Here is a 25,941-nt window from a genome sequence, read left to right as displayed (position 1 = left end):
GAGGATTTCTGCTGACTAAATAATTTCCGCCCAGCAGCATAATTTTTCCGCGATACTCCATTGTGCATGGGCGAGAAAATGCTAATTAGGCTTGGGACTCCATCGCGGCTATTTTTCAATGATGCCATATGCGATACTGCCAGTGTGGAAACGCATATGCTGCCTTTCTCTCATGGCTATTTTCATGGTTATGTCCTGTCTGTTTTAGGCCGGGCTCACACAAACTGGTCGGATTCTGCATGCAGATTTCCGTAGCAAAAGACCTGTAATTGTAGCCAGTAATTGCAAATGGTCGCGGAAGATCGCAGATGTGAGCGGTTTTCTGCATAGATGTACAACGTATCATCCATGCGGGAGAAAGATCTCTCTCTCCTCTTCAAATTTGCCTGTGGTAAAGGTAAAGTCCACTGGTGCAAGCAGGGAGTCATGACTGACTCCTTGGGTAATGTCACATTGTAACATTTTCTAGGCAGACTGTTTTTGCGCGGTGGTTTGCCATTGCCTTCCCCAGTCATCTTTTTACCCCCCAGCAAACTAGGTACTAATTTTGCCGACCTCGGAAGGACGGAAGGCTGAGTGAACCTTGAGCAGGCTACCTGAGCCACACGGGATTGAATCCGCAACCTTCAGGTCATGAGCGAGAGCTTAGGACCTCATTTCTGCTGTTCTTGCCTGTGTGAGCCCGGCCTTATTCTTTTTATTTCTTTGTATTCTAATAAAGATGACCTTATTGCATGTTATTTATGTGGTTCATATGTTAAACATAGGAGTTTCTTATGTCATAGGGATATGTCAAACGTTGTGATTGCTGGACTGCTGAGACCCCCATTGATTGCTAAAACAAGCCAGCTAGCTAAAGCTTTCCTCCAAGTTGCATTCACTTCTCACTATCTGAAGATGGACTCAATAAAAAGTCTATGAGCCTGTCTTCAGCTAGCAAGCAATGGCAGCGCTCAGATGAAGGCTTCAACTGGCTCGTTCTAGCGATCAGTGAAGATCTCAGCAGCCTGAACACCAGCAATTAAAACTTTTGACCTTTCCCTATGCCATGTCTAAAGTTTTTAGAGAGTGCAGTTACACTTTTAAGCCCAGCCATTAACAGTAAGGCCGCCTGCAGACGGGCGGAAATTCCGCGGCGGGATTTCCTGTGGGATTTCCGCCCCTGGAAGCTGCCATAGAATTGCGTTAACAAACGCAATTCTATGCAGACGACCGCTATTTGGCCGCGCGAAATCTCGCAGCAAATCACGGTATGCTTTATCTCTGTGTGGGGCTCGCAGAGTCCCGCACAGAAACGTCACTCACCAGCCGCCGGCTCCGCTCTGCGCATGCATCGGCTGCCCGTCAGCGGGCACATGAAAGAGGCGGGGCCGCGGGAGCAGGTGAGTGACCCGCTGCTCTCTGCAGACGCTCGGGTCGGGTCCCGCTGCGAGAATTCTCGCAGCCGGATCCGACCCGGCCGTCTGCAGACGGCCTAAATTATGAGCTTTAGAGGTAACCTCTGGTGTTTGTGTACTAACACCATAACAAAGTTACTGCTTATACCAACAAAATGGAGAGATGGGGGTATTATTTCAAGACGCACAAATCTCACAGGAATATCAACTCTATTCTTTTGATTGGAGTCATATACACGAGTGATGTAAAAATTCATGGCATGCTTTAATTTTTCGCGCTCCTCTGAACGCATCGCCCATTGATTTCTATGGGACCTTTAATGCCTCTCATGGCTCTAGCATGACTCGGGATGCACATATGAGTGCGATGCAAGGTTTTCCCTCGAAATCAATGGGAAACACTTCCGACCTTCTATCACACGTGAAAGTTGCGCTAGAGGATCAGAACTTCAGCATGCCTACACTGCCTGTATGCAGATCATTGTCTCGTATCTGTGAACTACAGAAAAGGTGATGTATAACATTGATAAAGCTTCATGTTGCAGTTATATCTAATATAAAAGCATACAGGCTTTTTCGTGCGCCACACTTTGATGCCTTTGTGTGACCTTTAGTGGATGATATTGGTGTCATTAGATTTGTGACATCCTCACCACCACCGTAAAATCATAAAATGTGAGTTTGATACGATGAGTGATCTGTAAGGCCAGGTAAAGCTTCCCATGTTAAGTCTAATGGCGCTATTGTGGTTCAGCCAACAGCGCCGCTAGGAGGAGTCAAGCGACATACATATCAAGTGCCTACCAGTTTGACTGTTGCAAAGTCCACAAAACGTGGAAGACCAAGCCATGGATGGTGAACAGTTCAAGCCGAATCCTCGGTTCGACAGTTCCTAAAACATTTACAACCATTTTTCCAAACATTTTATGTTCACGTAGAGACATCGGGTCAATCTAGTATTATAAACTAGGAATGTTGGCTTTACCTTCTAAATATGCAGTTTATCCAAATGTATCATACATGTGAGGACGCCCTTGAATCCATATTCACACTTTAAAAAAAAAAAGGTTTCTGACATATGTGAATCGTAATCCAAGCGATATTGTTTTAATGTTCACAACATGTGACGCTGGTATAGACGGTAGATTATCCATAGTCAGCTGATGCTGCTCCAGTAATTTGGTCTTTCCGATAATATGTTGGCACATGATTAAAAAGATGCTAAATAGGGTTTGTAGCTGACCTTGGAGCGATGTGCATCATGTGTGCGAATACTCGCTGCCAAGATCTCTGTTTATCTGTACAAACACTGATCTTCCTGCCTTTGGTGGATGAGCTCCTGTTATTTGTGTGCCTACCTTGGTGACTGGGGGCTGGCCTGGCGCTCAAGCTGTGCATCAAAGTCAGACATTCGCTTCGTTTTGACAGTTCAAAGTGGAAATGATGGTTAGGTATTACATAGGTTTTAAGCCCAAAGCTCCTAAAGTGATATTTCATTTTTAGAGTAACTTAATAACAAGTTACTCCAACAATTGACTCTCTTACAACAGTAATTTGCATAAATAGCAGTTCCCTAATCTAATGTTACGAATGGGTGCAGGGCAAGGGCAGGGAATCTGAAACTCAGAATCAGATATCAGAATGTAGCTGTAGGGAGCTTTTGGGCAGCCAAGAAAATCGCATGAGATTTGTGCGTTGCGAGATTCACAGATCGCACACGAATATGAACCCCATTCTTTTGATTTTTTTTTTTCATATGATTTTTTTCCCATATGGTGGTGCCGGAAAAAAATCGCAACATTTCCTATCTTTAGGCGCTCCTTCGGAACGCATTGCCCATTAATGTCAATGGAGCCGGAAAACACATTGCATGGTGTGCGATGTGCATGCGACTGTGATGCGAGGCTTCTAGAGATGAGCGAACGTGCTCGGCCACGCCCCTTTTTCGCCCGAATACCGTGATTTTCAAGTACTTCACTACTCGGGTGAAAAGTACTCGGGTGCGCCGGGGGGCGGGGAGAGGCGTGGCGGCGTGGGGGGTAGCAGCGGGGAACAGGGGGGAGCCCTCTCTCTCCCTCTCCCCCCCCACTCCCCGCTGCAACCCCCCGCGCCACCACGGCGACCCCCGAATTTTTTCGCCCGAGTACGGAAGTACTCGAAAATCGCGGTATTCGGGCGAAAAAGGGGCGTGGTCGAGCACGTTCGCTCATCTCTAGAGGCTTCCCATTGAAAACCGCGCCGGAGGATTGCAACTGTACTAAAGTGATGGGAGGTGTTTTTGATGCAAAGACACCTCGCATATTCATGAGCGCAATATCGGGCCGAGTTTCACGGCCCGAAATCGCGCTCAATGTGTGAAACTAGCCATAGGGGATTGCTATTTTTGAAGTCCCCTTAAAAGGTGGCCTAAGATTTTCAAACTTTATCTTAACCCCTTAGTAACAGCCCATACGTCTTTTTTCTGACCTAACTGCCAGCAGAAGAAAAAACCTCACACCCTGGCAGTTTAATTCCTACGTGCCACAATCAATAGCAGCTACAACATGTAAGTAGATGACAGGGGAAGGAGGCTCCTTCTTCACCCATCGGCACCCTACAGTGTGATGGCAAGTTACTAATGGCTTCTCATTGCAGCTGTAAGCCTAAGGGTGTGGGCAGACGAGCGCATAAACGGCGCGTTTTTGCGACCAAACGTATATACGTGACCATCTGAGGCAATGGTTTCGAATGTATTCGTTCACATGGGCGATTTTACGGCGCGTAAAAACGGCAATTCGAAAAAAAACGGAACATATGCGACCGAAATACGCGCCAACGCATATTCGATCGCCGAAAAGACCGTTTGCAAAGTAGGAACAAACGAAAATACGCTTTCTAGCTCTGGTCGTGATCGGTGAAAAACGATCGCTCGGGCGATTATACGTTGCGCTCGTGCGAACGTAAATACGCCTACGCTCGTCTGCCCGCACCCTAACAAAGGCATCCATGCCTGGCATGTAACTCTGTCTCCAGCAGAGTCTAATAGGCTGCCGCCATGAGATTAGTAGGATGCATTACATAAGTAATGAGGTAATGCAGTGTACTACTATCCTGATGATCAAATGATCGCATCTTCAAGTTCCCTTCAGGGATTAAAAACTAGCGTCGAAAGAAAGGTTCAATAAAGTTTAATTGAAAGAAAGAAAACTCTGTTTAAAAAACTGATGTAATTAATTTGCTTTTATTAGGAATCTCAAATTTTCATTTTGTGACCAGATTTAACACAAAGATAGCTGGCATTTAGCGCTAGGTTCAGCACAGACACGTGGCAACATGCACTGTGTAGCATCACTAGCACTGTTATAAGGCTACTGAAGCTTGGCTCCAGCGTAGGAAGTTAAAAGCAGTTTAACCCCTTCCCTCCTCATGACGTAAGGGTACGTCATGGGAGCGGGGTACTGCCCGCAAAATGATGTACCCTTACGTCATAGGGATAGCGCGAGATCACATATGATCTCGCGCAATCCCGCAGCGGGAGTCGGCTGTCAGTCACAGCCGGCCTCCCGCTGCAACAGCGGGGATGCATCGGAGATGCGCCCCCCGCTGTTAATCCCTTCCCTGCCGCGATCTATGTAGATCGCGGCATGGGAAGGGTTCCCAGAGGGAGCGTTCTCCCTCTGTGAAGATGCCGGGCTTTCGCATTAAAAAAAACCTTTTCTTATGCTTTTTCTCATATTAGCATAAAAAAGGTTAAAAAAAATTTAAAACCCCACATATTTGGTATTGTCGCGTCCGTAACGACACGTACAATAAGCTGCACATGCTTTGAACTGTGCAAGGAAAACAGCGTTAAAAAACCGCTAAAAAACTGAGGCAAAATGCTAATTTTTATCACTTTGCCTCCCTAAAAACGCAATAAAAGTGATCAAAAAAGCCGTATGTACCCCAAAATGGTACCAATAAAAACTACAGCTCGTCTCACAAAAAATAAGCCCTCAAAGAGCTCCGTACATAAAAAAATAAAAACGTTACAGCACTTTAAATGCAGCGATTTAGAAAAAAAGATTTCCAAAAAAAGGGTTTTTATTGCAGAAAAGTGGAAAAACCTAAAAAAAAGTAAGAATTTTGGTATCGATGTAACCGTACCGGCCCGCAGAAAAAATGGATTGTGTCATTTATGCTGCATGATTAACGCTGTAAAAAAAAAAAACTATGGCAGAATTGATGCGTTCTCTCCCTGCTATCATTAAAAAAAATAAAAGTTTTACAATATAGTCAATGTACCCAAAAGTGGCACCGATAAAAACTACAGTTCGCCACGCAAAAAACAAGCCCTTATACAGCCGTGTTGACGGAAAAATAAACAAGTTATGACTTTTAATAAATGGAGAAGAAAATCCGCCAAAAATCGTTGCATCCTTAGAGTGAAGTCACACGAACGTATATCGGCTTGGTTTTTACGCCGAGCCGATATACGTTGTCCTCGTGTGCAGGGGGGGGGGGGGGGGAGGATGGAAGAGCCAGGAGAAGGAACTGAGCTCCCGTCCCCCTCTCCGCCCCTCTGCACTATTTGCAATGGGAAGAGGTGGGGCGGGGCTAAGTTCCGCGAATTAGATCCGCCCCCGTCCCACCTCTCCCCATTGCAAATAGTGCAGAGGGGCGGAGAGGAGGCAGAGAGGGGATGGGGAGCTCAGTTCCTGCTCCTGGCTCTTCCATCCTCCCCCCCCCCCGCCCTGCAGAGGAGAACAACGTATATCGGCTCGGCGTGAAAACCGAGCCGATATACGTTCGTGTGACTTCACCCTTAAGTCCAAAATAGGCTGTGTCATTAAGGGGTTAAAAGGGTTATCTGAGATGTATTTGTTTAATGCAAAATCATGTTTCCTATGCACCAAAATAACAAATTGTAATATACTTCCCTCTTCCTGCGGTGTCCAGCACTTCTACTCAATGCGTTGTGCCCGATGTTTGTTTACAGGTGGTAGTCAGTCTGTGTACAGGAGGTCACAGGCTGCTGCAGCCAATTACAGTCTTCAGTAATGTAGAACTAAACTATGTCACTGGTTGCAGCAGCCTGTGACATTCTGTAGACAGGCTGCTGCAGCCTGAAAATATGATGTCACGGGGAAGACCGGAAGAGGCGGTGCTGGATAAAGCAGGGAGTTGGGAGAGGTGAGTATATTACTATTGGTGGTGAGTATATCCCATTTTGGTGCATGGGAAAATTGTTTTACATTAAAATAAACATCCCTGGCAACCACTTTAAAGACTATATCACGGGGCATTTGGCTCTTCGGCTAGGGCAGACATAGAATGTGGAGGGCCCTGGAGAAAATGTGTATGCGCCCAATGAAATTAGGGAAACCTAAGGGAGTACTGCCATAATGTGGCCAACATAATAGTGCCATACTGTACATAACTTAACTAATACCTCCATACCATAACAGAAACATTTCTCTCTCTCTCTCTCTCTGTGTATATATATATAGTTATGTACAGAGGATGATACTACAGTATGTAGAACACATAAAAGTAATTTACACTATATACAGGAGGTGATACTATAGTGAACACATAACAGACGTAAATTCAAGACAAACCACTAGGAAGAACTTTTAGAGTTTTTTAAGTGTGAATAGGTTTGAGGTCCTTAAATGGTGGATGCATTGAGCAATTTTAGTAGGTATCAGAGCAATTACCCCTCTTTAACCCCTTAAGGACGAGACACTTTTTAGGGATTTTACCCATGTGGTGGTTTTACTGCCCTATTTTTTCCCTTTAGCTACCAAAATTATCTTTGCTGCATTTTTTTCCGTGACATAAAGGGCGATTTTTAAAAAATATCTTTTTCACTGACTTTTTTTCTCCGTTTTTTAGTTTTATTGGGGGTAAAAAGCTGAAAAAATGTTTTTTTTTAACATTTCTAGTTATTTCTTTTAAATTAGTATATTTATGTTAAAATAAAGTATGGGAACGGGTTCCTCATTTTGTTTCAGACGTTTGATATATAATATGTCTGGTTTGGGATTACAGGGCTCTTATAGTGACGGTTTTTCTTGGCGTCGGCTTTGTGTTATTTTCTTTCCTATGTATATATTGTTATTTTATTCTGGAATTTTGTTTTACTTATGTATGTAATGATCTTTTTTACTATCTATGTCCCCCATGATATCAAATAAGGCTGGGTTCACACACGGCGGATTTGCCGCGGAAATTCCTCTGGTGGACATCCATATGTTTTTTTGTTTTTTTTTATTTGACACTTTCCCACTGTAGCTGGGGCATCCATAGGAACCCCAGTTACAGGAAAAAACAACCCCTGCAGTGACATTACTCAATGGCAGAGCTGATCAGGGTCTAGTACAGTGATGGCGAACCTATGGCACGTGTGCCAGAGGCGGCACTCAGAGCCCTCCCTGCTGGCACGCGTCACCATCGGCCGCTCACCACTTTGCAGAATACCGGCATGGGCCGGGGCTCCCCTGCCGGCACTTGGCTGTGCTGCTAGCTGCACTGATCCCGGCGCAGCGGTCCCTCCGACGAGTGAGTGCTACACATTTCCTAGGCGTCTGAGGCTATCTGATTGCGGGGGCTGCTGACTGAATACACCGGAGGAGTTGAGTGATCGATCGGCAGGGGCGGCAAGACTGATGGGCGCAGCACATGCTGCTGTACATGGCAATAACCTCACAGCTGATGAGCTCTGCGGACTTGACATTTCCTGCAGAGCTGGCCAGGCAGGTGAGCAGAGCTGCTGTAGTGCCAAGGAAGCGGGGACTACAATCAGAGGACTGACTGGCTACAGCACCACCAGAGCCACGATGGGGCCGCTTACCGCTACTCCGGTCCCCTGCCTCCTCTCCCTTCAGCAGATGCCATGGCTTTTGCTGTTCACAGGCAGATGGGGAGCGGAGCACTCCTTCACGGATGCTTTTCAGCAGTACAGCAGGGGGGACGACCTAAGTATCTTGGAAGCCAATCCACAACTAGAGGTGTGACAGGGCCAGTACCTCTGACGTCTCCTACTTGGTTCCGCACGCCTGGCACAGTGCACCTGCGATTAGAGCCAGCAGCAGCGCCGAGGAGGGGGATAAGAATATGGGTCTCAAGGGGGGCGTTAATACTACTGGTGGCCGCTGCGTGGCATCAATCTTACCGCTGTGGCTGCTTATAGGGAGGAGGGGTAGCACTCTTACCGCTGGGGCGGCTCATAGGGGGGAAGGGGTAGCTCTCTTAAAGCTGGGGCCACTCATAGGGGGGAGGGGGGCACGATTACCGCTGGGGCTGCTCTGGGGGGTCACTATCACTGCTGGGATATGATTACACAAGGTAAAAAAGTTGCAGAATGTCCTCAGCGGAAATTTTCGTTGCAAATTCCACCGCATTTCCGCATCCAAAAGCAGTCACAATCTGCACCCTGTCAATTTTGAAGTGGCCCTGTCCTTTTAAGAACAACGGAGGTAAAAATCAAACGTCGTGATAAGCCCCGCCCCCTGACGTGTTGGCACTTTAGGATAAATAAGCGGGTTTTGTTTTGCAGTTTGGGCACTCGGTCTCTAAAAGGTTCACCATCACTGGTCTAGTATGACTCTCCAGCTCTGCTGTAGCAGGGAACCCCGGCGGTCACATGCCCCCCCCCCCCCCAGCTCCTGTAGGCATATTAACAATTTCTGTAACAGCTCAGCCGTATTCAGCAATTCTAGCAACCTGATTGGTTCTGATTCACAATTCCAGCAACCTGATTGGTTGTTTGGGTTGGCTGATTGGTTGTTTGGGTTGGCTGATTCAACCTGATTGGTTGTTAGGGCTGAGCTGTTACAGAAATTGTTAATATGCCTCTCGTAGTGAAAGTTACCCTTTTACTTTCACTTTTCAGTACACAGTGCTCATTGAGCACTGTGTACTCAGGGAAGGAAAAGCCGAAAGGGTTAAATCCCCCCTGCCTTCTCCTCCAGGTTATCAGCTGTTACTAACAGCTGACAGCCCATCCTGCCTCTAATTGATTGTAGAGGGCATTAAAGCGCCGCCGTAATTTTACTTTCGGTGGGGCTTTAAGCCCGGGACCAGGCGCCGTATATTTAATGTGCCTGGTTCTTAATGGGTTAACTCCAAGCTTCTAGGCCCCCAAATCCAAAACCTGTAACAGGGCCCCCAACTATAATGCTTTATACACTACTAGGCTTACTATATGGAGAAGAGAGGCCTTATGAGCCCCCTAAGGCTCCTGGGCATGGGAGAAACTGTATCCCCTGCATTCCCTATAGTTATACCCCTGCCATCTTTAGGGCGCCCACCCACTGGCGATTTTTTTTTTTCTTTGTGTTTTGCGTTTTTTCTCAAGAGCAATTAGAATTGAATGTACTCCTGTCCACTGGCGTTTTTTTTTGCATTGCGTTGCGATTTTTAACATAGGAACTGTCAGTTGCATATGTGTCCTTATTTTTCTCCTAATGCACCCATGAAAGTTAATGGAAAAGCCACGAAAACGCAGCGAAAAACGCGGGAAAAACGCTGCGAAAACGCGGCGTTTTTCACGCACGAAAATCGCAAACGCCAGTGGGTGGGCGCCCTAACATGCTATTATCTAGCATTGAAATAAAAGGAGTATCTGCTGCACATGTGACTGTCCCTGCCCTTGCTTCAGGACCCACCAGAGCCCGATTCTCGTAATCGGTGGGGCTCCCAGTATTCGAACCCTCACCTATCTGAAAGTTATCCACTAGATAAGGGATACATTTTAATCATGGCACAGCCCTGTTCTAAAGGGGTTTACAGGATTAGGAAAACATGGCTGCTTTCTTCCAAAAAGTTGGCACATGTGCCCCCAGGTTGTGTGTGGTTCTGTAGTTGAGCTGCATTCACTTCGGAGCTTCAAAGCCAGACACAACCCACGGACAGATGTAGAAACGTTTTTTTTTCAAAGAAAGCAGTCCAACTTTTCTAATCCAGTGCAACCACTTTATGGTATTGGGCCCGATGCCAGTTATGAACCGCAATAGTAGCAATCCGTTACTTTATAAAGTAAGTGTCACTTTAACTGGGCAAGCCAAGTGTTCTGGAACTCCTCAGTGCTCATCCTGCTATCAGCTGGAGGCCTTATCATGTGGAAACTGGCATTCAGTACCAGATCCGAGCAGCACAGGATGGTAACAAGCTTAAAAATGGATTGTGATGCAGTAAATTCCACTGATATGACCCGCTAAGGGAGAGGCAACCTGGCTCTGCTAGATTATTCCTATCCTTGTAGTGCTGTGGCCATCACTGGATATACTCTACACACAGCCCAAGCAGCTGTCATTTAGGGCTTCTTCACTTGGGCGTGTTTTGTGCACATTTGCGGCATGCTTTTGCTCATCAGTGTGCACATTTGCGCACGCAACTGCGTTCTTCACTGTACTTTTTTGCCTGCGAAATAATACTGGCCGATGCTCCTGTCAGCTATTGAAATGACCAGCACGTAACTGTGCAGAAAAATAGAACATGTTGCATATTTTTTTTTTTTTTTTGCACGTGAGAATTGACATCACTGGGTTCTATTCACTATGTATTGCGCGTGCAAATACGGTCGTGTGAATCACGCCTTGCTGTATACTTTCCATCCAGTTGCAAACTCTTGTCCATGTACTAAGCAGCTTTGTCTTCTCATTCCAGGCAGCTGTTTCTTCTTCATCACAGCAATTAGCTCAGTTACGGATATAGCCGCGATGTGCGGGATGTTTTCCTTGTGGGATTTGTCTTCATGCATTGCTGACATCTGTATACCACTGTACTTCACAGAGCAGCATTGTAGTCTGAAATCTCTTAATCTGGTACATTCTCGAGTGTGAATTCTGAGCATGCCGCCAGGGAATGATAAGGACTTTCTCCATCGCATTATTCCATTTATGTCATGAGATAACCTTTAAAACCGGAGTATCCAATCTGCAGTCTGGGGGCCACGTGGGCCCTATGATAGCAGTCTTCGTGGGGCTGCTCACATGTACGGCTAAGGAGCGGGGATGGACACGTAGGAATGGCGCACTGTGCGGCCATCCCTGGGTCCCTGATGTAGAGGTGGCCATCTATGTGCATTATAGTGTATGGGATTCTTGCTATCACAACACATATAATCTACAATGGAGTGGCAAAAAGTTTTGATATAGCATAAAAGTAATAATATGATTATTTTAGTTTGTCGATGTATACTGTTTTTATATTCTTTATTGACTGTAACAATAAGTAGCAATTCCCCAATATAGATGGGACAATGTATTGCCTAATGTACATTATAAGAATATGGTCACCAAAGCTCCGTTCTTACTGCAGTGGCCAGGCTTCGTATTGCAGGAATTGAAATGAATAAGAACTTGGCCTGCAATACCAAGCCTGGCCACTACAGTAAGAACAGATCTGTCTGCTTCCTGCAACAATCAGCTCAGTGCACAAGCTTGCTGGATTTGGCAAACAGCTGCTCGGTGGAGGTCCTGGGTGACTGACCCGACCAATCTACTATTGATAATCTATCCTAATGCTCCTTCTACATGGGACGAGAATCTCCTGATTCTCATTTGCCCGAGCTGGTGACACAGCATAAGGATAGGCCATCAGTAGTTCAAAGGTGGACAGCCGCTTTAATTTCTATAGATTGGTAAATGATAAGTATTTGAAGAACATCATTTTAGCATATTTAGTTTATTATGCTCCGCGGGGAGTGCAGCTGCGGAAAAGTGAAATGGACACAAACGACTACTTAAGTTCAAGTATTTTTTCATTAAGATCATTCAAATTTAATTTATCCTATTATGAGGCCTTGTGGATGATTTTATCAATTGATGAATGTCAGGATGAGCCAACTCTCAAACCAGATGTTTCATATATGGGAAAATATTGCAGTCAGGGCAGTGGATATATTCTACCATCAGATTTACTGGTCTGTAGGGGGGACACTTGCAGATCTTGATGGGAACTGTTAATTTAAAGCATATTGCAAATATCCTTAGAGATTATAGATACAACAATCATGCTTTGAGAGAGTTGACTCTATCAGCCTTTATTCCCTATGGGGGTGATCTGCTGCACTCCACTGACAATACTTATCCCACCATAGGATCAGCCATGAGAACAAAACATATCGGTTCTCTCTAGAGGTCCTTTATGCCTATTAGACCATCAAAATGTGTATTTAATGTGACCCCACTCTACCATGTTCTCTGCTATGTATATGTTTTGGTGACAGCTCAATTATTTTTTAAGGCATATTCATCATTGCACTCCAAGCATGCTCAGAGCATGGAAAACATAGAAACCAGGACTGGGCAGTGACTGCTGTCAGCTATATCCCTCGCACCCCTGGTTGGCTGTATTCCACTTCTCCCCAGTCCTGGTTTCTACGTGTTTCCCAGCATGCTCGGAATGCAATAATGACTATGCCCTAAGGAAATGCAAGAGCTTATCCCAGTAATTTAGTGTTAGATCACACAAAACATAAAAAATGTTGCCATTGGAATCATTAGGAAATGTTCCTTTGGTTTAGATCTGCGATGTACAACCTTCTCTGGTCTGAGAATCTCATTATCAGATTGCACCATTCCTAGGGGCTGAAACAGAACCTAAGGGGGTTTTCACCTGAAATATTTATGGACTATCAATAGTATAACCCATATGTGTCTGACAGGTGGAGGCTCCTACTTCTGGAATGCAGCAAAATTGTGTGAGAAAAGTGCAATTGTGCAGGAGCCCTAAATATATATTTTTAGCTATAGGTTGAACAATGGTCCAGTGTATTGGTACCTCTGCCATAACATAGTATAGATAATATATGGCATGTAACCTCTGGAAGTCTGTTAAAGGGGTTTTACGGGCACAAGATGTAAATTACGAAAATGCCAAAATCTAGGAGTGAGTAGCATCATCTTGTATCTTTTCTCTGCCACTCTATACCCTCTTCTTCGCCTTGTCACCAATTTGCAGCTGAGTTTACATGCACAGTAATCAAAGCAACAGACTGTTACCTACAACTTCCCGCATGTACTGACCAGTGCTGTAGCTCCGCCCACAGCTCACAGGTCCTACAACGTACTAGCACCAACCTCCTTCTCAATGAGAGTGCTGGAGACAGGTCGGAGCTTCCAGCACTCTGGACTGCACATGAGTAATACACTGCAGTACTTCCACTCCTGTCCTCCCATCATGCACTGCTCACAGGATGTTGGAGGTTATGAACTGGGGAGGAAGTAGCAAATGTGGACAAGATGTCAGAGGAAGTGGAGATATTTTTCAGGAGAAGGGTCACATGACCTAGATAGAAAATGAAGAAAGTAGCTTGACCGGGTACAATGAACCTATTACAGAATGACTTATTGTGATGGTGTACATTAGATTTTAAGACATTAGTCTGCGCCCGGAGTACCCCTTAAATAGTGTCGACCCCTTTCTGGCTATATGAGATAGTAGAATAACCTAGCACCCAGTGTATGAGCATAGGCAGCAGGCATGAGAGATGTTGGCATTGCAGTTGGAACCTGCTGCGTGGTTACAGTAAGAGGACGATTAGTTGTGGCTCTACAGGGCACATCTGTAGCAGAAAGACTCTTTATACAGTTAAGTTGCATTTAGTTGTGAGAGTCCATAAATGTCAGCTGTTCCTCTGGCTGAGCCATTTTCCCATGAAAGCCCTGTAAGTGGCATATCTCCTGGGACAAAATGGAAAGAAATCTAGGAAAAATCTTGATGGGAAAAGATGCATCTGTCAATGTTTTTTTGCTGTTTCTGCCTTTCATAATTAGCATTGCTTGAGTTCCTGAACTACAGTACAGTAACTGTATGCGGCAACGCTCTGTTACAACTGAATACTCAGAGGAATTTATCAAACTTTTCACTAGTTTTCTGGTGGGAAAAAGGCAAATTTTGGCACACAGTAATTGCATGAAAATGTGAGATTTCCTTTTGTTCTTGTGCTGGGAGGGGCAGAGCCACCAGTGAATTTACTGAAGGGGTCGTCCAGGACTTTGGTCAGGCATTTTTCTACTGTGACTTGTCCTCAGAAGAGGTCACCAATAGATGATCTTCTGGGGTCTGGCACTCAGAATCCCCACAGCTGGTTCTACTGTCGGCATGGACAGTGCAGTAATCTGACTGCACTGTGCATAGTACAGAGGCCCGGTTGGTATTGAAGGCACAGCTCCCATTGAATTCAGTGGGAGCTGTGCCTACAGTGTCAGACAGCGGCCCAGTCAATCTGCTTCTAGCGCTAACTACATTGACAGGAATAAGCTGATGCTGGCTGTGTTCTTTAATGGCGGACCCCCACTGCTCATCTATTGATGCCCGGTCCTGTTGATAAGTCATCAATAGAAAACGCACCCAAAGTGCTGGACAACCTCTTTAAGCTGTGCTATAGCAAATGGCAGCAAAGACAATGGACATTTATACCTGAGCATAACAGGCATAGATTTAAGTCTTTCCAATCCAATTTGTATTCTGGTTTTCCTAGGGGGCTTACTCTTTTTCTGCCGTTATACAACGGCGCTATCTGCTGGCTAAAGCCAGTACTGCATGAGGTGACACGTTGGATAGGCTCCAACAGCAGAGAGGCTGGCAATATACAGTAAGAGAACCCCAATGAGCGTCTTCCAACATTGGAGCTGTACAGCCTTAAATCATAATGTCTTTAGACATCAGACAGTGGATTGAAAAGGGTTAATTTTCTGGCAAATGGAGAGCCAAACCTGCACCTCTTGATAAAATGGTGAATTTTACTTCAAGTTTTTATCAAGACTTGCATATTAGTCTTAACAGATCTCCTCCACGTCTATTCACATATATGATGCGATTAAGTGAATATGTATAAACAATTCTGCCCTCTGTGTAGGCCTCATGTCCACAGCACGCATAGACTGGTCATACGGATTTCCGCAGCGGATGCATTGCGAGTCATCCTTAAATAATTTTTTTTATTGCTTGCGGGAGATCGCTGATTGCAGTTTTTTTCCACACGGATGCACTGTGGATCATCCGCACTGAAAACATCCGCAACCAGCCTTTTCCCCACCTCCCTAATTGATTTTAACCTTCAAATCTACAGTGAATCCGCAAATGTATTTGCGGATGCACTGCTGATCGCAAGCTCCTATAAAGATATATGGAGCCCATTCGTGCGTGATCTGCAGTATAATGGAGCACGCTGCGATTTATTATCCATGCGTGGCATCCGCAAATCAAATAAAAGCAAATCCGCAGGGGTTAAATGAAGTGCGGATGCCCAATGCTAATATAGCATTAATGGAGATGGCGGAAATCCGAAATCACCAGCAGGCACTTTTTTGTTTTTAATCGCGGTACTCCCGCTGGCGTATCCCATGTCGCTCGTGGGCATGAGCCCTAAGGAGGGAAATACTATTCACAAATCATATCAAAATGAACCTGTCGCTAGCAGCAAGAACCTGCTGACCGAATCCCTTTAAAGAACTTCATACATATGGGAATTATTTAAATCATAACCCAAGTCAAAATCTTGTAATTCAGCGATGACTTTAGTTATCCCCACTTCTCCTCAGGTCAAACCCTGAGCAGTACATGAATTTGAGTTATGGGGAGTTGTTTGATGCTCCTACTAGGTACTTGGTGGTCACTGGGAGTTTTCTTTCTGGGACAGTAATGGATCTAAAGGGTATTGCAAGAAATGTGCTTTCACTAAGCAGTTTTTCTCAACGGCCATTGATTACAATCAAGAGAGCACACATGACCATGGCCTAGTCTTCTATGAAGAATGGCCTGTTCTCCAGATAATGGAGGTTCCAGTGGTCAAAAATCCAGTGATCAGTGTTTTATGACCTTTGAACTTGAGTTAGAAGAGAGTTAAGACTGTACTGCAGCTGATTGGCTATCTCCATTAGCCAATCAAATGTATACTGTTGATTTCTCATCTAATTGTGATTTTTCTCCCTTCCTTATTGTTGTATTCACAGATCGCGCAACTGTAGAGGTTGGTCTCTTGCAACTCATTGGAGATCCACCACCAGAACAGATCTCCAAGATCTTTGGTCCTGATAAGAACCCTGGCTATGTTTTTGGAGAAGATGCCAACACAGGTCAAGTGGCGCAGTACCATCTCCCCAGCCCTTTGTTTAGGGACTTTTCAATTCTATTCCACATCCAACCAACAACGAACAAGGCTGGAATGCTGTTCTCTATCACCGATTCCTCACAGTCCATTGTCTACATTGGGGTGAAGCTGACTGAGGTCAAAGATGGTAAGCAGCAGATAATTTTTTACTACACAGAGCCTGGATCGCCAGTATCTTTCCCTGCTGCTACTTTCACTGTCGGAGCACTGACTGACCATTGGACACGCTTTGCTATCGGTGTTGAGGAAGATGAAGTTGTGTTATTCATGAATTGTGACGAAGTGGAAAGGATTCGCTTTGAGAGATCACCCGACGAGATGGAGCTGGAAGATGGTTCTGGACTTTTTGTTGCCCAGGCTGGAGGTGCTGATCCTGACCGCTACCAGGTAAATGTCTTTTAAGGATCGCCTTTTGACAGGGTAACAGTACAGTGAATTTGCACTTGGTAATAATTTCTTAGCTGTAAAGCTGAGAACTCCGGTTACACGACTGCACTTAGTCATAATGGAGCAGATTGTTGAAGTCTCTTAGGAGGCCCACCCTTTGACACTAGCAACCAGAGATGTTGCTAAAGTCTAAAAAAAATTGGGCACATGAGCTCCAAAACTCATGCATCACTCCCATCCTCCACCAGTGAAAAATGAAATACACACCCATATCTATCTAACTATGATCCCACAGGCACTGTATCTACAACTTTTATAACAGTGGGCTTAGTTAAATACAGCGGTTTAGCCCTAGGATCTCTGATACCTCGGATACCAGCTCTAAACAGTGATGGTGATTACTCTGTATTTAGGGTTACACTACACAGGATGACTGTCGAGGCATAAACACATGACAGCTGTCCCGAGGACTACTTTTCCTGCACTTTCCCACAGCAGTGATAGTCGTTCAGTGATTGGAAGCGGAGAGCGCTGGAGATCTCGTCCAGCCACCTTCCTCTATTCTGTGAACAGGCAGTCATTCACAGATGAACAACTGCCTGTTTACTCTGAGAGCGAGTCACTCACTTGGCATTTAATTTCGGTGAGCGAAAACAAAGCGACTAACAACTACGGAGCAATTTCTTGCTCAATACCTTGTTGGGTCCCGTGTTTACACAAGACAACGATCAGTGAGAATCGCCTATTTTAGCAATTCTTTTTGGCTGATAGTTATCCTGTATAAATCTGCCCTTATTTCCAGTGATCACAGGTGACATCTCTCTGATTGGTGACATCGGTTATTCTTATTTTTCAGATCAGTATCAAGGTGCCTCTGGAATTACGAGCGCTGACCCCTACACAGGATCGGGGCAGTGGGTTGTGCTCCAACCCCGGTGTATCCCCGCAGCGTTGCCTAGAAAACCCCTTTAATTATGTGCAGTCAGTCAGCGTTTCAGTGTGGTGATGGGGGCCCGGTTGCAATACAACCCTTGAGACCCCTGTAGCTATGCTACTGACTATATAGCTGTATCTTATGTCGTAGCTGAAACTGATTCGGGCAAGAATTAAAATATATTCTGTTTAATTTATCAATATAATAACCTTTAAACCAGACTTGGCCACTATGGCCAATTACTTTGTCTGGCTGATTGCAACGCAGATTTTGTCCAGTTTTAGCATCTTTATAGAGTATACAGTATGTCCATTAACCCTTTCCAATCCACTCTGCAGACATTCTGATTGAAGGCTGTACAGCTCCGATGTCTGAAGACGTCCGGCAGGGTATTCTTACTGTATATTACTGGCCGCTCTTGTCGGAAGCCTCTCCAGCATGTCCCATACCGCAGTACTGGCTCTAGCCAGCAGATGGCGCCATTGTATAATGGCAGAAAGAGAGAACCCCCTAGGAAACCCTGAATCCAAAATTGGGTTGCAAAGGGTTATAGTCTACTAAGAGGTTAAACATATATGTTTTTGTAATAAGTAATCTATACAGTATTACATAGCTGGAAGCAGGTTTGTTCTCCGTGTTGGAGCTAGATACAGAAGTCATGGGTTCCAACACATAGTGAATTGTAGTTACAAGATATTTTATCCTCCTGCGGGCGCTGTTTTGTAGCGGTGGGGCTTGCAATGCGGTGCTATGCCCTATAGCGTAGGACCAACTTAAAAAACGTGGCGAATGGCTGGTGGGCTTATACAAGTCGTTCAAAATGTAACCCAATGTTTATAAATATTGCTGAGAACTTCTAGGTCAATGTATAATATATGGATGGGCGTCTATGTGTTTATTGCTAACATGGTAGCCCATAACAACTATGGTAAATTTTTAGCTGTAGGTTGTTGAATCTACAAAATAAATGGGTAAAGTGCTGGAAATTAGGTATTAGGCTACATTCACAAGTATCCGGTTTTGATGTGGATCTGCATAAGTGACATGCCGCGTGGAATTCCAAGCTGTGGCATGTCAATTCTATCGCCGTTTCCACTGTCGGCTCTCTGCTCTCTATGGGGAGAGATGGGCGCAGCGAAATAAACCTCTTTCAAAACCCGCAGGACTTCAGCTGCGGAAATCTCGCAGAATGTCGGTGCGGTTCCACTGTGGAAATTCCATAATATTTCCACGGGATTTATGCCCCATTTGAACCCAGCCTAAAATGCTGGGAATTTTCCTCAGCCAATTCCACTGCTGACAATGCGCAGCATTTCTGCTACAGTTCATGTAATCATACCCTTAGCATAGCCAATATACTAACGCCCACAATTCTACAAGTACATGATTAAAGGGATTGCCCCCAGTTGTAAACTATTAGGCTTCATGCACACGGGGGGCAAATTGAATAGCGAATTCTGCACTTATCACCGGCGCGGGCGATCCGCTGCTCAATTCGCCCATAGATGTGTGTGTAGATTCCACTCTCCACGCACCAAAGAGGATTTTATTTGCGGACACGATATGCCGAAAATCAAATTGCAGCAATGCAGAAGTGTCGCGGGGTCTGCGTCATCGCCTACAGAAGAAATGACAAGTAAGCAGGGTCGCTGGCAGCAGGCATTGGGCAAATTCCGTGTGGGAAATCCCACACGGAATCAGTGTGTGCCATGTGCGTGAGGCCTAATGGGCTGTCTGCATGATAGGTTATCAACAGTAGATCAGCAGGTGTCTACTGCCTGGGACCCCCACCAATCGGCTGTGCTAGTGTACTTGTAAATTGAGCTGATTTATACAGGGAGCAGCTCTGTTCTCATTCCAGTGGCCAGGCTTGGTATTACATGTGAACTTTGCTAGTAATACAAGACTTGGCCACTGCAGAAATCGTCTCAGTGCATAAGTGCATCGGCTTGGCAGACGGCTGATCGATGGGGATCATAGGTGGCAAACCTTGACGGTTTTCTATTGATGGTCGATCTTAAATCAGGGGTATCAATAATTTACAACTGGACGATCCCTTTGGATGATGTGTAGATAACTCTAAACTATCTGTCATGGCTCCTTTTGTCCACATTGATCCACTGTCCATTTTTTAGTAGGATAGATGAATTCTGAGACTATTTCCTGGGGGTGTATATAAGGCCGCTCTGAGTAATATGCTTGGAATCTACTGTCTTCAATGTGTGAACAAAGCGGACATTTTCGTCTCTTGGAAATTTAAGGAGATGCTTAGACAAAGGCCAAATTGAGCATTGAGAATGGGGAAAATATGTGTGTGATAATTACTGTACTGGGGAGTTTGTTGAACAGCTGAAGGGATGGCAAGTTATTTGACTTCATGGAGGGAGATATCCTTGCCAACAGGATAAGTGAGGTCACTATTACTGCCCCTGCAAGCTGCTCGGCGCAGAGCGAATCTGCAAGTATGCACGAACCTTGCGGATACCAAGAGAGAGATTTATAGACTCTGATAGGTTTAGGAAATGGAATAATCCTTTATAATATACTGAGATTAAGCTCTTATAAATAAGGTTGTTCTAAAAGTCTCATGAGAAGCTTTTATGGCCAGATAGTTTTACATCTATGTACACAGCTAATCCCACTAACGGATATCCTCCAGTAATCGCCAAACACAAGGATATCCAGTCCACCAAATGTGGTTACATGGGAAGAGGCTGTAGGCAATAACTGTTTTTCCCTTTGGCATTTTATATGTATTTATTACCCATTATTTACTAACATATATTAGTACTTTGTAGAGAACGCCATCATCCACAATAGTGCTAATTCCCAGCGGGACTCACCGTCCAGTTCCCCTATCTTTATATGATTTCACCTAATTTTTGCTTGTATGTTTAGCTTCCAACTTTTACAGAGAGGAATACCGTATATACTTGAGTATAAGCCGAGACAATAAGTTTAACCACAAAAAACTGGGAAAACTTATCGACTCAAGTATAAGCCGAGCTATATTTGAGTATATACTAGGTAAAAAAAAACCCTCCATACTTACCTCCCAGCCGGTGTCTGTGCAACAAGCTGCTTGAATTCTCCCTGTTGTCATCCCCCGCCGTCCTCTCTGCTTGGCTGTGTCAGTGCTGGGTAAGTAAGCACTATGATTGGATTGAGCGCCAGCCAATCACAGCTGGCGCTTGATCCAATCACAGCACTTACTTACACAGCACTGATGGCAGGGGATTTGAAAGCCGAGCAGGGAGAATTCTAAAGTAGCTGGATTGGCTGTGAATGATCGAGCACCAGCTGTGATTGGCTCAACGAACAAGTGTTAGCTCGATTGTTGGGTGACAGGTGGCACCTTCACACAGACTGATGATCAGGCAAATAAATGTTCCAACAAACGTTCTTGGCTGATGATCGCTCTTGGGTGATCATCGGAACGTGTAAAAGGGGTATTTTGGACATTTAATCCCTTGCAGTATTGATGACCTATCCTCAGAATAGGTCATCAATAGTTGACTGGCAGGGGTACACTGCTCCAGACCCCCAGAGATGAGTTGATCTTATTCACCATATTCACTGTAGCTGATCAGATGTTTACAGCTCTGTCTGCATTGGAGTCAGAGCCATAAGTGCAATAAAAAGTATTGAACTCAATGGGAGCTATATCATCTATTGCCCTTCTGGCTCTGACCCCAATGTGGATGTCTGGCCCCACTGCAGTGAATGCAGGGGCTGAGTTCAGTTGATTGTAAGGGGTCCCAAGAAGCAAACCTCTGCTGATCGACTATTGATAAACCATCCTGATGATAGGTCATCAATACTGCAAAGGACTAAATGCTGGAATACCCCTTCAAGACAATGGATATGGACATTAGGATGTGTGGACATGACAAAGAGCCCCTCCCATTTGCCAGAGTATAAAGTCACTGCAATTTAGAGGAGTCAATACAAGCATTTATTTAAATGGGTTACATGTAGTACTATACTTGTCCTGCAGTGCCGCACAGCCAGGTAGTACCCATGAAGTTGCTCAGTTGTACTGCAGGCCAAATAATAGTCCTAATGCAGAGGTGTAGCTAGGTCTTCCTGCACCCGAGGCAAAGATGCTGCTTGGCAAGTCCCACCCAATTAGTGAATTAATGTAACGCAACCTTTTTTTGCTTCTTTTCCTACATTGAGGAGTCCAGATCTGGACATCTAAGGGTAGCGCCACACAGTGTGGCTAATGGGCAGCCGGGATGCAGCATAAATTAGCACTGAACAGCATGTTGGCACAGTTTATAAATTGATTGTTATTGGCTCCGTTTACCAGCAACATTGTGCAACCATTTAACCCCTTAACGCTGTACAGTCACATCCTGGGTGTGCGGGGTTTGTATGAAGGAGGATCGGGAACCAATCCTGCCCTATACAATGCGGGCGCTGGCTGCTTCTCACAGCTGATGCCCACTGGCAATAACCGTGATCAGTGCTCATGTTGATTGTGGCTGTTAACCCTTTAAATGTATCTGACAGCTGCATTTAAATGCCCTGATCGGAGTTTGGGGTCCCTATTGGCCCCCAGCAGGTGCCCTTTGATTGCCAGGGCCTTCTAAAAGCCCCCAGGGCTGCCATCGCAGATTGCTCCTTACATCATAATGCAGGAGCAAGTTATGGGGACTAACATAACAATGTAAAAATCAGTTTTAAAAGTTATATTAATTATTAAAAACATAAAAGCTATTAAAAGTGAAAAGGAAAACAACCCATTCCCATATTTGTAATAATAAAATAAAAAAACAAAAATATATTGGATATCACTGTATCCATAAATGTCTGATCTATCAAACTAATGCATTATTTATCCCACACGGTAAACGCCATCAGAAGAAAAACGCACAACGTCAGAATTGCACTTTTTTGGTCACCCTGGGTCCAAGAAAAGATTTAATAAAAAGCGATCAATAAGCCATTTGTACTCTGAAACGGTGCCATTAGAAACTGCAGGATGTTCCGCAAAAAGTGAGCCTCCGCACAAGTATGTCGATGGGAAAATAAAAAAAGTCATGGCTGTCGGGAAAATGTTAATTTTTTTACATATGTATATTATTTTGTAAAAGTAGTACAACAGAAAAAGTTCTATATAAATTTGGTATTGTAGTAATGACTGACCCATAGAATAAAGTTAGGTCATTTTTACCGCAGTATGTACACCATAGAATTATATTGGAGGGTGTGCGCACAGGACGCTAAAAAGAGTTAGGTTTTTGTGCGCCTCATGATATTCACGGGGTGACAGCACTGGACCATGGGAACGGGCAAGTGTAAGAAATACATCACCCGGCTCCTTGTCACGTCTCCTAACAGGGCCATAACTTAGTGCTATGGGGATGTGACAGACTCCCTTTAACAATCAATTTGAAACAGTATCTTGGCACAATTCTCAGCTATACATGCCGCTCTGTGGCCCTACTCTACAGGAAGTATCTAAAGGCTGTCACAGAAGCCCAAGTGCTAAATTTTGTGACTTTTCTACACTAGAAAATTGGTATACAGCCTTTTAAGTGTCCCCCATGTGAACATGTGCAGCACTAGCAGCCAGGGGGGTTGCTAGGGTCTTAAGAGATCCAAGGCACAAATCCCTAGACTTAGGTTCCCCGTCCTTCTAACACAAGGGGATAATCCTCCTTTGCTCCCCCTCCACAGTAAAAGTGCCCTCCTATGTGCCCTCACACAGAATTAGATCTCTCTTATCTGCTCCATATCATATACTGCAGGAAGCTTCCCAACAGCATAGCCTGGAATCGGACTCTTCCCACTTATGGGGCTGATGACATGCTCAGGACATCATCAAAAGTCCAGCAGCCCTTCTACACATTATCATCACATCAATGGTCCTTCAGTTCTAAAAGTAGTGCATTTCTCTGCTCTCCTGCAGCCATCAGCTGATTACCTCCTTTCACTGTAAGCAGGTCTGGTGCCCCTCCCTCCTTACTGCACCAGGGGCACATGCCTCCCTGCCCTCCTCCAGCTCCCCTGCCTAATATATTTGTAAATGTTTAATAATGACTGCCAAACTGTAGTGTCAGCATTATAAGTGCTTATATAGTAGTATCATATAATGTACTTTTGGTACTGTTGTAAAACCTTTATAGTTTGTGAGGCATTAGGCATAAAAGGCCACTTCGCTAAAAACACATTTTTTCCAATCCTGCATCCCTCAGCTCATTGCCTGTCACACTTTGGAGGTCTCCTCTGTGCATTGCAACCACTACCCTGCAGTGCAGCCTCTTGTCTAATGCTTATCAGGCTCCATCTTGAGGCTGAGATTTTTTAACTTTCAGTTTCACATCTTTCCCATGATGCATCAGCACAACATCAGCAGAGGCAATACCATTTCTGCCTACTGGGGCGACAGTTTAATTATCATTACCTTTTATGTTCACCTAAATAAGCTGCAAACCATAAGTATACAGTCAGTAGGTTGAGCTGTAATCTCCTCTATGAAAGCTGTGTGACAGGAGCTGTGTGATTAGCATCAGTTACTATGACAGGAAAACCTGTATGCCCCTCTGGACAGTTTCTGTGTTGGATTGATGTAACAGCATCACAGAATCTGAGAATTTGACTAGAAACTGAACACATAACCCCAAGTAGGTTTGAGCTGATCATAATTGAGATCACATGACCATCTGAGAAGAATGAGGACAGGAATTTCAGATAGAAACAACCAAGGTAACACTAGCCCTTATACTTATATATACTGGGGGGAAAGGGGGTGGGGGTAGCTACATAGTGAATGAGAAAAAAAATCGGTGGAGTGGCCCTTTAACCTTTACCAATCCACTATCTGACGTCTGAAGGCCCTATTATTTAGGGCTGTAGAGCGCTGATGTTGGAAGACATCCGTCAGGGTTCTCTTACTGTATATTGCCAGCCTCTCTGCTGTCAGAGCCTATCCACTGGTCACCTCATGCAGTACTGGCTTTAGCCAGCAGATAGCGCCATTGTATAACGGCAGAAAAAGAGTAAGCCCCCCCTAGGGGCTACAAATTGGATTGGAAAGGGTTAAATTGTAAAATGAAACTAAATCCTTTTAATTGAAGGGTTAAAGTCTAATTGCAAGAACAACTAAATCCGTGTTTGTATTACAGCCAACTTGTTGATTTTTGTTTTGTACTTGCTGTCCATGATTAATTTGGAAATACTTAGTGTTTTCTTAAAAGTCCACATTAAATTGGCAAGAATCTGGGTTTACAGATTAGCCGGACTGCAAATATTGAGACGTTGGTCAATGATACCATTTTTTTTTAGCTCGCACTAAAACAGTGAATATTTTCTTGTTTTCCGTAATTAGGTCTGGATTTTCTAAACTACTTAAACAATAATATTTGTTAAGATGAATCCATTCACTTTAATAACCAGCTTTTAGTGGGCCATATAGAGAGCTGCCTTGTGGTGTTCACTCAGTGCCCCCTTGTGGTGTTTCTGTGTAATGCAGGTTGTCTGATTTATAAATGACTGCAGTCTAAAAACTGCAAAAAAAGGGCTGATCCACACTGGCGTTGGACTGTGGGGCGCATTTCCATTTTTCCTTTCCATTTGAGAAGCAGAGAAGTGGAATTAAATGATTTCATTTTGTTCTTCATTGATTTCAATGGTTTTCATTAAAAACTTAAATATTTCCGTTTATTTCCGTTTTGTTTCATTTCCATTTTTTAAGGTGGACTTTTTAGAAATGATTAGATGATTTCTCAGTAGTAATTCTGGTAGTCATTCTAGTCAATATAAATGTGTATCCAATAAATGGTAAATAATCCACAATACTGTAAATAATATATCCCACTTATATGGCAGATATATATACACTATCCTGCCAAACGTAGGTGGACACCTGAGTAAGAATCAAAAGTAGTATTTAGTTACATATCTTAATACTTAGTGGGGCTCCTTTGGCCCTAATGACATTAGATACTCTCCTAATATCTCATACACTTCAGCTGGTGTTTCCCTCCATTCATCCTGCAAATGTCTGGCGAGCTCTCTCAAAAAGGATGGATGCTTTTTATATTTCCTGACGTACTAGTTCATCCCAGAAATGTTCAGTAGGGTTCAGGTTAGAATTCTGTGTAGCCAGCCCAATCCTAGATCATCCATATCCT

At 44.4% G+C, this 25,941-nt stretch overlaps 1 protein-coding gene across 4 annotated transcripts in view; it reads left to right on the top strand.

The window, feature by feature from the left end:
* The window catches only part of COL18A1 (collagen type XVIII alpha 1 chain), a 195,425-nt gene that overhangs the window by 113,601 nt on the left and 55,883 nt on the right, over positions 1-25,941 (top strand). For all 4 annotated transcript variants that reach the window (XM_066575741.1, XM_066575739.1, XM_066575738.1 and 1 more), the window contains one exon: positions 16,322-16,866. In XM_066575741.1, coding sequence (XP_066431838.1) covers positions 16,322-16,866 — 545 coding nt within the window. The remainder of the gene's footprint in view (positions 1-16,321; positions 16,867-25,941) is intronic.

Source organism: Eleutherodactylus coqui, chromosome 8, assembly GCF_035609145.1.
Source record: "Eleutherodactylus coqui strain aEleCoq1 chromosome 8, aEleCoq1.hap1, whole genome shotgun sequence".
Classification (NCBI taxonomy): domain Eukaryota; kingdom Metazoa; phylum Chordata; class Amphibia; order Anura; family Eleutherodactylidae; genus Eleutherodactylus; species Eleutherodactylus coqui.
This window is presented reverse-complemented; position numbering and strand designations above follow the sequence as displayed.